This window comes from Nanorana parkeri, unplaced genomic scaffold, assembly GCF_000935625.1.
Source record: "Nanorana parkeri isolate BGI_ZX_2015 unplaced genomic scaffold, ASM93562v1 scaffold305, whole genome shotgun sequence".
NCBI lineage: Eukaryota > Metazoa > Chordata > Amphibia > Anura > Dicroglossidae > Nanorana > Nanorana parkeri.
This window is the reverse complement of record NW_017306573.1, coordinates 678,106-692,006: the sequence shown is the minus strand read 5'-3', so window position 1 is coordinate 692,006 and position 13,901 is coordinate 678,106. Positions and strand designations below refer to the sequence as shown.

Genomic DNA, 13,901 nt, shown 5'->3' with positions numbered 1-13,901 from the left:
ACAGCCACTTAGAGAGGATCTCGTTCTTCCCTTATATGTTGTCATGTATGGAACGTAACAGGAAGATCGAGACTCTCATTTGGCTCTGTCGGCTGTGGGGCCGAACAAGTTTCTGTTTCCACCAGAAGGTTAAAAATCAATTCTGAGTAGACTCAAACTAACACTTTGAAAATACTTCATTAAAAAAAAGTTACATGTGGGTCTCATCTATAAAAAGTAATGTGGGTTGCTCAATCAGATTCCAGCTGACTGGTAGGAAAACGATGGCCAAAATCTGACTCCTTCACGTGGAAAAACCCAACTTTCACTCAAAGTCAAAGGTCAAAGTTTTGATACCGGATATATATTGGTCTGTTCATTTCCTGTCCACTTATTTACACAGGGATCGCAAGCTAGGGAAGAGAAGCAGACCTTCTGGGTTGGTACTCAAGGTCTTCATGGGTGGTTGAGGTCCTTGTGGGTGGTTCCTAGATGTGCTTGAGATCTTAGTGGCTGGCTCCAAGTTCTTTCAACTGGTAGATTCTGGTGTGATCTTGGTTTGCTTCTCCCATCAATCAAATGGCCCTGGCAGAGCTTCAGGAGGCATCCATATAAAACGTCCAAACTACCTCACCTGGCTCAGGTTGAAAGGTCAACAGCTCACTTTGAAGGTCCTCTTGGATTGGAGAGCATCCTCCTCAACACCACTTGTACCTGTTGATTCAAAAGTGATTTTATGCCACCCCATCACCTACTGTGGATTCCTGGAAAAGCAGTGTAAAAGTTTCAGTGGGGTGTGAAGTTTCTGGTGGGTCACCAGGGTGGACTTCTGAGTAAATCGTCTTCCGCACTCCCCGCAAATAAACGGTTTTTCCCCCCGGTGGATCCTTTGATGGATAACCAATGTCGACTTCTGTGTGAAGCTCTTCCCGCACTCAACACACGTAAAGGGCCGTTCCCCGGTGTGGGTTCTCTGGTGGACCACCAGGTCCGACTTCTGTGTGAAACTTTTGCCACACTCTTTGCAGGAATATGGCCTCTCGCCCGTGTGAGTTCTTCGGTGGATGATGAGCACTGACTTTTGGATGAAGCCTTTGCCGCATTCGGAGCATGTAAAAGTGGTCTTGGCTCGGTGGACCCTCCGGTGGATGGCAAGATCGGACTTCTGCTGGAAACATTTCCCGCAGTCCGCGCACGAAAGTGGCCTGTCGTCAGCGTGTGTCTTCTTGTGGGTGATGAGTTCAGAATTCTGCCCGAAGCCTTCTCCGCATTCCGCGCACACAAATGGCTTCCCACCCGTGTGAACCCTCATGTGCTCCAGAAGAGTCGCTTTGCGCGTGAAGCGTTTGTGACACTCGGAGCAGGGAAAGGGCTTTTCACCCGTGTGAATTCTCTGGTGACGGACAAGGCTTGACTTCCGGGTGAAACATTTAGTACACCGGTAGCAAGGAAATATCTTGTCACCGCTGTAGGCTGTGTCCGGAGTGGCGGCATCACCACTGTCGGAAAACCATTCTTCGGGGTTAGAGGGTTCTTCTGGGGAGTCTTCTGCAAGCTCGTTGTCCTCCATGTCACAGTCTGGTGGTGAAATAAAAGAGATGGTCACATTGCTTATACCGAAAATTTCACTGTCTACCTGTAACTAGGGATCTGTCACATTGTTTAGGATGGTCACAGGCCGGCTAGGTGACTCACCGTGAATAAACTGTGGTGAGATATCCCCCTGTCCTCGATCAGACCCCCACTTCATTGTTCTTTCTGAGGTGGCACATTGGTGTTAACAGATGCCCAGTTTGATGACATTCTCCCAATCTGGCCATATTTGGCAAGATCAGGTAACGTTCTAATGTCTATAGGGGCACCTTCAGGCAGCCCGTTCTCAGGGATTAGAGAAATATTTTGTCATTGACTGAATGAAGAAAGCCACCCCACACCTTCTGGACTCAACCGTCACTTGGGGATGTGGATGACTGTATAGCCTGACTTATACTAATGATTAAGCCTTTTTGAAAAATGATGCAAGTCCTCAGGTAGTAGATCATAGCAACATTAGTATTGTGCATATGTAGGCCCTTTGCTCATTGCCTTCCTTTAGTAGGATTATGGCAAGGTCCCTCAACCTGACCTTCTCACATGGGACCTATTTGAAACACATTTCTGCCTAAACACAAGTTTGAGCCCACATATGGTAACGGTGACCTGTGAATATAGATTTGCTCTCCAGTGCCGTGAAGGTTTAGTCATTTTGGTTGCCTCTATGAAGCACTCATTGGCTGGCTATTGAGTTGGCCAAGACTAAGAATCAAAAGACTGAATTTTAAGTTCAAAACTTTTATTTGTCAAATTTTCCTTGCAAAACATGAAAACTTGCCTGTCTGTGGCCTTGCTTTGTCTTGTTGATAGCTGAGTTAAGGTATAGGACATTCGGATGATCAAATCCAATTTGCCTACCCGAATGTATCACGTCTAAACGTCAAAACTCTCAGACCAAAGTTCTAAATCTCCAAGTGGCCACTTACATCAACAGGTAGCCTAAAACAACAACATTTTCCAAGCTCTCAGTGAGATTTTGTTGACTGAATGGCACACACTACCCCAATAAGATAACCCATTCCGATCTACATTGCCCGTACAACCCATTGTGACCGACATTGCCCGTACAAGCCATTCTGACCTACATTGCCGGTACAACCCATTCTGATCTACATTGCCGGTACAACCCATTCTGATCTCCATTGCCAATACAACCTACATTGCCAATACAATCCATTCTGCTCTACATTGCCCATACAACCCATTCTGCTCTACATTGCCAATACAACCCATTCTGCTCTACATTGCCAATACAACCCATTCTGATCTCCATTGCCCGTACAACCCATTCTGATCTCCATTGCCCGTACAACCCATTCTGATCTCCATTGCCTGTACAACATAAGGTTAAGAGAGGGAGTCCAGGAAAGCTGATGGCTCCTAAGATTGTTGTAGAGATGGAGTCTCTGAATCTTATCATTCCAGTGTTTATTGCTCACCTGTTTCCTGTTCCTTCAGCATAAGAGGCGTTGCAATCTCCTCCTCCTCCTCTTCTTCTTCTTTAACAATAATATTAATTTCTTTCGGGTTTTCTGCCTAAAGATTTAATGAAAAGAACGGCATTGTCACCACTGTTGCCAAAATCCCAATGTGCTATGAAGGCCCCAGTTACACCAACCTGAAAACGATGAGGGTTCTTCTGATGTTCCTGTGTGGAATCCCGGGAATACAGAGGACGGGGACATCTCTCTGGTGGGTTCCTCTTACTGGATCCATCTGTAGGAAACACACACACTGACTGAATACATTGTTTCTATGTGTGTATCAGATGATGGGGATCTAGGTGGACCCTCCAAACTGCTCTCTCCTCTTACCCGGTGATTTGGGAATAGGTGGAGTCTCCTCCTCGTCCTCACTTTCCCAATCCTCTTCTTCTTCTGAGTACTCCGTCTCCTGTGTGGAGAAATAGACAGAGACATCCTGAGACCTTATAGGAACCTGACACACACAATGATACAGTCACCATCCAGACACATCCCTGGTCTGTTCCTGGATCATGTCCCAGAATTTCCGGCACCGCTCACCTCTCCCGTCAGCAGCTCAATGATCTTGTTGGTGACTCCAAGGATCTTCTCTTCGTGGTTCTTGGATTTGTCTCCTGAAACTTGGGGACAACTGTTCGGCTCCACATTTTCTCCAGATGCCTTCTTCACCACTGTACAGTCCTACCAAATGAAAGACACAAAGATGAGCATTTTGAATGACTTGGACGCATCAAAAACAGCAAACGTGGAGATCAACAAAGAGGTTCTTGACACCATGGTCCTCCTAAACTCCTCCCCAGTCAGCTCTGTGTCTTATGAATAGAGATAAGAGTGATGTCATGTGACCTCCCAGAATCCTCCTCACCTCTCCGGTCAGGTCTGTGTTTTATTTTTAGACATCAAAATGATGTCATGTGACCTTATAGAATCCGCCTCACCTCTCCGGTCAGGTCTGTTTATTATGAATAGGGATAAGAGTGATGTCATGTGACCTCCCAGAATCCTCCTCACCTCTCCGGTCAGCATTGTGATGATCTCCATAGTAATGTTAAATATCTTCTCGGTCTTATGGCCTCCATCGTTATCCATCCTCAGCAGATCAGTCATGTTGGTCACACGGTTTCTCTTGGAGGAGTCTACTGATCACAAAGAAGTTTCGGGACGGGTGGTCTCAGTGTGGACGCAGATTGACCTAAATCTGTTTGAAAAGTAAACAACAACACCTAAAGAATTCTCCATACAGTGCCACGGAATATGTCGGAGTAATGTGAATAATGAATGATAAAATATGATTGACTATTATTACAACTAGAGATGGATCATTGTTATTACTATGGGGAAAGGGTGGAGGGGGGGGGGAGGTGTATTAATATAATTATAATAAAAATAATAATAATTATCAATAATAAAAGGTCAATAATAATGATACAGAAATAATATTACCAGTCTTGCAGGAGCCTCTCATTCCAGTAACAAAGCTGCTCCTCTTCTGGTCTCCAACAGGAAATAATAAGTAAGGATTCCAGCAAATCATTCTGGGAACTGTAGTTGGATATCAGGGACTTCGGAAAAATGGCTTCTCTTTAACCCCCGCACGGCTGAGCTCCCATTTCTCCTCTAGTGTTCACTAGAGCGGCCAACATGGTGACGTCACGCTTTCCTTATATGGACAGCCCACTGCCTTCGAGACGGGCGGAGACTCCAACATATATGAAAGGCGGGGCTTGGCTTTGCTCTTGAGCAGCGCTCAGTGGGAGGAGCCGAATCTTCAATAGCAGAGATAGAGCGATCCCAGGTTTCCGGAAGTGACCGTATGGTGACAGTTACTTCCGCCTTGTACTTATCTTAAGGGGAAGTAGCAGTAGGTGAGGGCTACATCATCTTCCTCTACTCTATTTATGGCATTGGGGGCCTATTAGCAGACAATAATGAAGGGATAAGGAATATTAATGACAACTGATGAATATTCAGGAAGTAGGAGGGGCTGAGACTCTCTTTCACCTTTTCTGACCGCTCAGTGAATGCTGGTCGGAGGACGCTGAGCTACTCTCAGCTCTCCGGGAATTTCTAAGGGCCTCAGGATTGTGTCGGTTACCGCTTGAGTCCGGTGAGTCCAAATGTTGCTGGGGGTCAGCAAGATGGGAATTACCCTTGAAGAAGTGGGGCGAGGGGGCACCTGTAGATGACAGACACTTGGAAAATGATTGGACTTCATGGATAAAAATTAAAGGTGGGGGGGTCCAGAATTCTCCCTTAGGCTTTGAGGCTGAAATGGTCGTGATGACTACTTTGGCTCCTCTGTCCGGGATCCCGGGCCTGTGTACTCCGAAGGTTCTCCTATCTGTATTCCCAACTCCACCCAGAAATTATAGACCCCCAATGAGAGGTGGAGAATGTGTGCGCCATCATTGGGGTTCTGGCAGTGACAGAGGGACCTCTCCATTAAGGTCCTTGAGAGCTGAGAGAGTCCATATAACCGGTCCCATCTTCTCCTCCAGTAGCCATTTTCTGGTCCTGTCCAGTTTCCTTTGGTTCCTCCACCAATCTGCTGTGCTGGGACATAATGAAGGAAATACGGGTGGGTTCCATGGCCGAGCTCCTTCTGAAAATGCTAGCTGCCTGGGCACCATTCTGATCCAGCGGCTTCACAAGGAGGCTGATCAGGAAAGGCGGAATGCCTGGTCCTCACGCCGGTTTCAGAAGGGTGGCACATGGACGTTCAGGTCATTAAATCCAGGGGATGGGCGACACACGAGACTTAAAAGCGACCCCTTAGAGGTGACCTAGTATGAATAGCCATATGCGTGGTCAATGGAGGGGTCTGTACGAAGGTCTGAGAACATCAGTTGTGTATGGAGGAAAGAAGAGGTCATCATGTAGAAAGGGGTTGCTATGTGATAAAGAGAGAACTGTGACAGGTTCTCTTGATGGACCTTCCCCCATCCAATGACACTCGCCCTCCCTGCACTACACAGCTCCTCAGGTTACCTGTTGGAGTGCCGTGGTTCTATTGTTGGACCGAGAGGAATTTTTGGTCCCAGATCCTCGGGGAGGGATCTCAAGGTGACACTCAACTTTCTGAAGCCAAATTTTTTGTTACGCTCTTTATAGTAAATGTTATTATTTTTTTCCATGTTTAGGATATTTCCAGGTCGATAAAGTTGTGATGAAAGTCCAGTTGTGAAGGAGCCAACTTTCTTCCAAAAACCTGACCTTGGTAGATCATGGAGGTCATAAGGATGAAGGATTGGAGTCACATGACTGAGAAGATATTAAACCTCACAATGGAGATCATCTACCTGCTGACCGGAGAGGTGAGGAGGATTCTGGGAGGTCACATGACATCACTCTTATCTCTAGTAATAAGACACAGACCTGACCGGAGAGGTGAGGAGGATTCTGGGAGGTCACATGACATCACTTTTCTTGTTTCAATACAGAGGTTTCCTCCTGTGAAGTCTGGTGATCAGGTAACCATCACAGTGCCTCCACCTCCTTCCCTGGCATCTGAGAGAAATGACAAGAAGATCCTAGAAGTCACCCAGAAGATCATCGAGCTGCTGACAGGAGAGGTGAGCGGTGCCGGGAATTCTGGGACATGGTCCAGGAACAGACAAGGGATGTGTCTGGGTGGTGACTGTATCATTGTGTGTGTCAGGTTCCTATAAGGTGTCAGGATGTCTCTGTCTATTTCTCCATGGAGGAGTGGGAGTATCTAGAAGGACACCGGGATCTCTACAGGGACGTTACCATGGAGAACCGGCCGCCCCTCACATCACCGGGTAAGAGGAGACTTTCATTTCTTGAGTATTGAGGATCCCCCTAGATACACACATCCTCTGATATAAAGACATAGAAACAATGTATTCAGTCAGTGTGTGTGTTTCCTACAGATGGATCCAGGAACAGAAATACCCCAGAGAGATGTCCCCGTCCTCTGTATTCCCAGGATTCCACAAAGGAACATCATGAGATCCCTCAGGCCCGTCCTCTGTATTCCCGGGATTCCACACAGGAACATCAGGAGATCCCTCAGACTCGTCCTCTGTATTCCCAGGATTCTACTGAGGAAGATCACAGCAACCCTCACCACGATCAGGTTGGTTACACGAAGGGTCTCACACACTGTTCTGTAGAAAAGCCGTGTGGATTCTGTGAATGTGTGTTATATTTTCTCTATATTTGACATCATCTCAGGCAGAAGATGTAATTGCTTTCAAAGTTGAAGTCAAAGAAGAAGAAGAAGAAGAAGAAGAAGAAGAGGAGGAGGAGATGTATGTGCTGTATGATGAGCCGTGTAAGGAGGAGGAAACGTTGGTAGAGATCAGTACAGGTGAGGAATAAACACTAAATACAGAAAACCTTTATAGTGCTCAACCCTACACCATCTCCCGTGTCCTCCATACTTCACCATCTCCTGTGTCCTTCAGACTTCACCATCTCCTTTGTCCTTCATACTTCACCATCTCTGGTGTCCTCCACACTTCACCATCTCTGGTGTCCTCCACACTTCACCATCTCTGGTGTTTTCCAAACTACCTCATCTCCTGTCTCCTCCATACGTCAACATCTCCCGTGTCCTTCATACTTCACCATCTCCCGTGTCCTTCATACTTCACCATCTCTGGTGTCCTCCACACTTCACCATCTCTGGTGTCCTCCACACTTCACCATCTCTGGTGTTTTCCAAACTACATCATCTCCTGTGTCCTCCATACTTCACCATCTCTGGTGTTTTCCAAACTACCTCATCTCCTGTGTCCTCCATACTTCACCATCTGCCGTGTCCTCCATACTTCACCATCTGCTGTGTCCTTCATACTTCACCATCTCCTGTGTCCTCCATACTTCACTATCTCTCGTGTCCTTCATACTTCACCATCTCCCGTGTCCTCCACACTTCACCATCTCTGGAGTCCTCCACACTTCACCATCTCTGTTGTCCCTCATACTACACCATCTCCCGTGTCCTCCACACTTCAACATCTCCTGTGTCCTCCATACTTCACTATCTCTCGTGTCCTTCATACTTCACCATCTCCCGTGTCCTCCACACTTCACCATCTCTGGAGTCCTCCACACTTCACCATCTCTGTTGTCCCTCATACTACACCATCTCCCGTGTCCTCCACACTTCAACATCTCCTGTGTCCTCCATACTTCACTATCTCTCGTGCCTTTCATACTTCACCATCTCTGGTGTCCTCCACACTGCCTCATCTCCTGTGTCCTTCATACTTCACCATCTCCTGTGTCCTTCATACTTCACCATCTCCCCTGTCCTTCATAATTCACCATCTCCCGTGTCCTTCATACTTCACCATCTCTGGTGTCCTCCACACTGCCTCATCTCCCGTATCCTCCACGCTTCACCATCTCTGGTGTCCTCCACACTTCACCATCTCTCGTGGCCTTCATACTTCACCATCTCCTGTGTCCTTCACACTGCACCATCTCCTGTGTCCTTCACACTGCACCATCTCCCGTGTCCTTCACACTGCACCATCTCCCGTGTCCTTCACACTGCACCATCTCCCGTGTCCTTCACACTGCAACATCTCCCGTGTCCTTCACACTGCACCATCTCCCGTGTCCTTCACACTGCACCATCTCCCGTGTCCTTCACACTGCACCATCTCCCGTGTCCTTCACACTGCACCATCTCCCGTGTCCTTCACACTGCACCATCTCCCGTGTCCTTCACACTGCACCATCTCCTGTGTCCTTCACACTGCACCATCTCCTGTGTCCTTCACACTGCACCATCTCCTGTGTCCTTCACACTGCACCATCTCCTGTGTCCTTCACACTGCACCATCTCCTGTGTCCTTCACACTGCACCATCTCCTGTGTCCTTCACACTGCACCATCTCCTGTGTCCTTCACACTGCACCATCTCCTGTGTCCTTCACACTGCACCATCTCCTGTGTCCTTCACACTGCACCATCTCCTGTGTCCTTCACACTGCACCATCTCCTGTGTCCTTCACACTGCACCATCTCCTGTGTCCTTCACACTGCACCATCTCCTGTGTCATCCACACTGCACCATCTCTGGAGTCTTCCACAATGCTTAATCTCTAATGTTCCTTCACACTGCACCTACCTCTTCCGTCATTGCTACCATCTCTGGTGTCCACTATTACAAATGTCTTTTCTGTCACTTGCAGATGGATACAACGTTGTAAAAACCTATTCAGATTATGAGTTAGAAGGTGACGATATCCCAGAAGAAGGAGAAAGCCCTGTTATCCCAGAGATTCCTCCACGACTGGTTGGATCAGGGGATTCCCCTAATATCGAGGAGTCTTCTCACAGAGGTGATGAGATATTTCCTGGGTCGGAGAATGAGGGTTCCCATTCTCGGAATGTCAACAATATGCTGAGGAACATCACAAGCTCAAAGCCCCTCTCGTGCTCTGAGTGTGGGAAATGTTTTGCCTATAACTCGGGTCTCATCATACACCAGAGGACTCATTCCGGGGAAAAGCCGTTTTTGTGCCCCGAGTGCGGGAAGTGTTTTGCTCAGCGGTCCAATCTGGTAAAGCACGCAAAGTTTCACCGGCAGGAAAGACCGTTTTCATGTTCAGAATGTGGAAAGTCCTTCACGTTGAGGTCGTCCCTGGTTGAGCACCTGCGCATACATACCGGTGAACGTCCATATTCCTGCTCAGAGTGCGGCAAGCGCTTTACACTCAAATCCATCCTGGCGGAGCACCAAAGATCTCACACGGGCGAGAAGCCATTTTCCTGCCCCGACTGCGACAAGCGCTTTACTCGCCGTTCCAGTCTCGTTGACCATCAAGTGGTTCACGGGGCCGAGAAAACTTTTTTGTGCCACGAGTGCGGGAAGCGTTTCACCCGCCGCTCCTACCTTGCGGATCACCAGAGAATGCACGCCAGCCAAAGCCCCTTCGCCTGCCCAGAGTGTGGGAAGAGCTTCACGCGGATGTCTTTTCTCATTAAGCACCGGAAGGGCCACACCGGCGAGCGCCCCTTCCCATGTACCGAGTGCGGCAAAAGCTTCAAGGACAAAATGACGCTGGTGAAGCACATCCGGACCCACACCGGGGAGAAGCCATTCCCGTGCTCACACTGCGGGAAACGTTTCACTCAGAAGGCCAACCTGATGAAGCACGAACGCGTTCACACTGGGGAGAAGCCGTACTGTTGCTCGGATTGCGGGAAAAGCTTCTCGCACAAATCCAACCTGGACAAACATCGCCGAATTCACACCGGTGAGAAACCGTTCCAGTGTTCAGATTGTGGCCGGAGCTTCACACTGAAATGGACACTTATGAAGCATCAGAAGACTCATACTAGTCCGCAGGAATAAATTACGATTCGGGTGGTTGGGGTGTCCAAAGACCAATAAAATGCTTTTCTATCTGGACTCCCGTTTGATATTTTTTGCAAAGGTATGGTCTCCTCTTAGGTTCTTTGTGTTCTAATCTGGAGGGCCGTCCCTTTTTCAGGGTTTCTGATTGGCTGTGGGGTTATTGCTTCTTTTTTGCTCAGTCATTGCTCACCAGCCAATTCGAAGCTGGAAACTGATGGCTGTTTTTCAGTAGACTGCACTGACACAAGTCCCCACCCCCGAGGAGGTTACTGCTAAATGTCCAGCAGTGCGGTATAGAGATCACTGGCCGTCTATATCGATTTCTGCCCTAGATAAGCTTACACAGTTCTATCATACAGTTACTGCATATAGCTCTGACATAATCCATAGTGATGTACAGAAAATAACTGAACCAGTCACATCAGTCTCTGCACCCGAGGAGCTTACACTCTAATGTCCCCCCACAGTCACACACTATTATTATACATTTATATAGCTCTGACATATACCACAGTGCTGTACAGAGAACACTGAGTCAGTCTCTGGGACATCACTAATACCTCCCTTATCACCTGGGTCAACCTAGGACATCACCAGTACCTCCCTTATCACCTGGGTCAACCTAGGACATCACCAGTACCTCCCTTATCACACGGGTCAACCTAGGATATCACCAGTACCTCCCTTATCACACTGGTCAACCTAGGACATCACCAGTACCTCCCTTATCACACGGGTCAACCTAGGACATCACCAGTACCTCCCTTATCACATGGGTCAACCTAGGACATCACCAGTACCTCCCTTATCACACGGGTCAACCTAGGACATCACCAGTACTTCCCTTATCACACGGGTCAACCTAGGACATCACCAGTACCTCCTAGGTACCTCCCTTATCACACGGGTCAACCTAGGACATCACCAGTACCTCCCTTACCACACGGGTCAACCTAGGACATCGCCAGTACCTCCCTTATCACATGGGTCAACCTGGGACATCACTAATACCCCCCCTTATCACCCGGGTCAACCTAGGACATCGCCAGTACCTCCCTTATCACATGGGTCAACCTGGGACATCACTAATACCCCCCCTTATCACCCGGGTCAACCTAGGACATCGCCAGTACCTCCCTTATCACATGGGTCAACCTGGGACATCACTAATACCCCCCCTTATCACCCGGGTCAACCTAGGACATCGCCAGTACCTCCCTTATCACATGGGTCAACCTGGGACATCACTAATACCCCCCCTTATCACCCGGGTCAACCTAGGACATCGCCAGTACCTCCCTTATCACATGGGTCAACCTGGGACATCACTAATACCCCCCCTTATCACCCGGGTCAACCTAGGACATCGCCAGTACCTCCCTTATCACATGGGTCAACCTGGGACATCACTAATACCCCCCCTTATCACCCGGGTCAACCTAGGACATCGCCAGTACCTCCCTTATCACATGGGTCAACCTGGGACATCACTAATACCCCCCCTTATCACCCGGGTCAACCTAGGACATCGCCAGTACCTCCCTTATCACATGGGTCAACCTGGGACATCACTAATACCCCCCCTTATCACCCGGGTCAACCTAGGACATCGCCAGTACCTCCCTTATCACATGGGTCAACCTGGGACATCACTAATACCCCCCCTTATCACCCGGGTCAACCTAGGACATCGCCAGTACCTCCCTTATCACATGGGTCAACCTGGGACATCACTAATACCCCCCCTTATCACCCGGGTCAACCTAGGACATCGCCAGTACCTCCCTTATCACATGGGTCAACCTGGGACATCACTAATACCCCCCCTTATCACCCGGGTCAACCTAGGACATCGCCAGTACCTCCCTTATCACATGGGTCAACCTGGGACATCACTAATACCCCCCCTTATCACCCGGGTCAACCTAGGACATCGCCAGTACCTCCCTTATCACATGGGTCAACCTGGGACATCACTAATACCCCCCCTTATCACCCGGGTCAACCTAGGACATCGCCAGTACCTCCCTTATCACATGGGTCAACCTGGGACATCACTAATACCCCCCCTTATCACCCGGGTCAACCTAGGACATCGCCAGTACCTCCCTTATCACATGGGTCAACCTGGGACATCACTAATACCCCCCCTTATCACCCGGGTCAACCTAGGACATCGCCAGTACCTCCCTTATCACATGGGTCAACCTGGGACATCACTAATACCCCCCCTTATCACCCGGGTCAACCTAGGACATCGCCAGTACCTCCCTTATCACATGGGTCAACCTGGGACATCACTAATACCCCCCCTTATCACCCGGGTCAACCTAGGACATCGCCAGTACCTCCCTTATCACATGGGTCAACCTGGGACATCACTAATACCCCCCCTTATCACCCGGGTCAACCTAGGACATCGCCAGTACCTCCCTTATCACATGGGTCAACCTGGGACATCACTAATACCCCCCCTTATCACCCGGGTCAACCTAGGACATCGCCAGTACCTCCCTTATCACATGGGTCAACCTGGGACATCACTAATACCCCCCCTTATCACCCGGGTCAACCTAGGACATCGCCAGTACCTCCCTTATCACATGGGTCAACCTGGGACATCACTAATACCCCCCCTTATCACCCGGGTCAACCTAGGACATCGCCAGTACCTCCCTTATCACATGGGTCAACCTGGGACATCACTAATACCCCCCCTTATCACCCGGGTCAACCTAGGACATCGCCAGTACCTCCCTTATCACATGGGTCAACCTGGGACATCACTAATACCCCCCCTTATCACCCGGGTCAACCTAGGACATCGCCAGTACCTCCCTTATCACATGGGTCAACCTGGGACATCACTAATACCCCCCCTTATCACCCGGGTCAACCTAGGACATCGCCAGTACCTCCCTTATCACATGGGTCAACCTGGGACATCACTAATACCCCCCCTTATCACCCGGGTCAACCTAGGACATCGCCAGTACCTCCCTTATCACATGGGTCAACCTGGGACATCACTAATACCCCCCTTATCACCCGGGTCAAACTGGGACATCACTAATACCCCCCCTTATCACCCGTGTCAACCTGGGACTTCACTAATACCCCCTTCCTTATCACTTGGGTCAACCTGGGACATCACTAATACCCCCCTTATTACCCGTGTCAACCTGGGACATCACTAATACCCCCTTCCTTATCACTTAGGTGCGTTATTGGCAAGGGTTCACAGAAACCGAAATTCCATTCTGCATTGTCTTTGGTTATCAGAGCTTTCTATCCTAAGTGGGAAAACACCTCACCTTACTTGGGCTACCCATCCTTCCCAAGCATTGGTAAAGTATGTTACACTGGACTGAACTAACAGTTTCTATTAGAGGTGCACCGAAATGGAAATTTTAAAACTGAAACAAAAAATTTTTTTTTAGTTTAGTTTTTTCACATTTTTTATTTTAATTTTTTAATTTATTTTTTATCATTTTTTTAATTTTTAT

The 13,901-nt window shown here is 48.6% G+C and overlaps 2 protein-coding genes across 2 annotated transcripts in view; both read left to right on the top strand.

Annotated features, from left to right (window-relative positions):
• The window catches only part of LOC108788102 (zinc finger protein OZF-like), a 32,419-nt gene extending 22,011 nt beyond the window's left edge, over positions 1-10,408 (top strand). The window contains exon 3 of the mRNA XM_018557836.1: positions 9,518-10,408. Within this exon, the coding sequence (XP_018413338.1) occupies positions 9,518-10,392 (875 nt within the window). The 3' untranslated portion in view covers positions 10,393-10,408. The remainder of the gene's footprint in view (positions 1-9,517) is intronic.
• LOC108788099 (zinc finger protein 62 homolog) overlaps positions 1-13,901 on the top strand; it is a 949,422-nt gene that overhangs the window by 654,675 nt on the left and 280,846 nt on the right. The window lies entirely within an intron of this gene.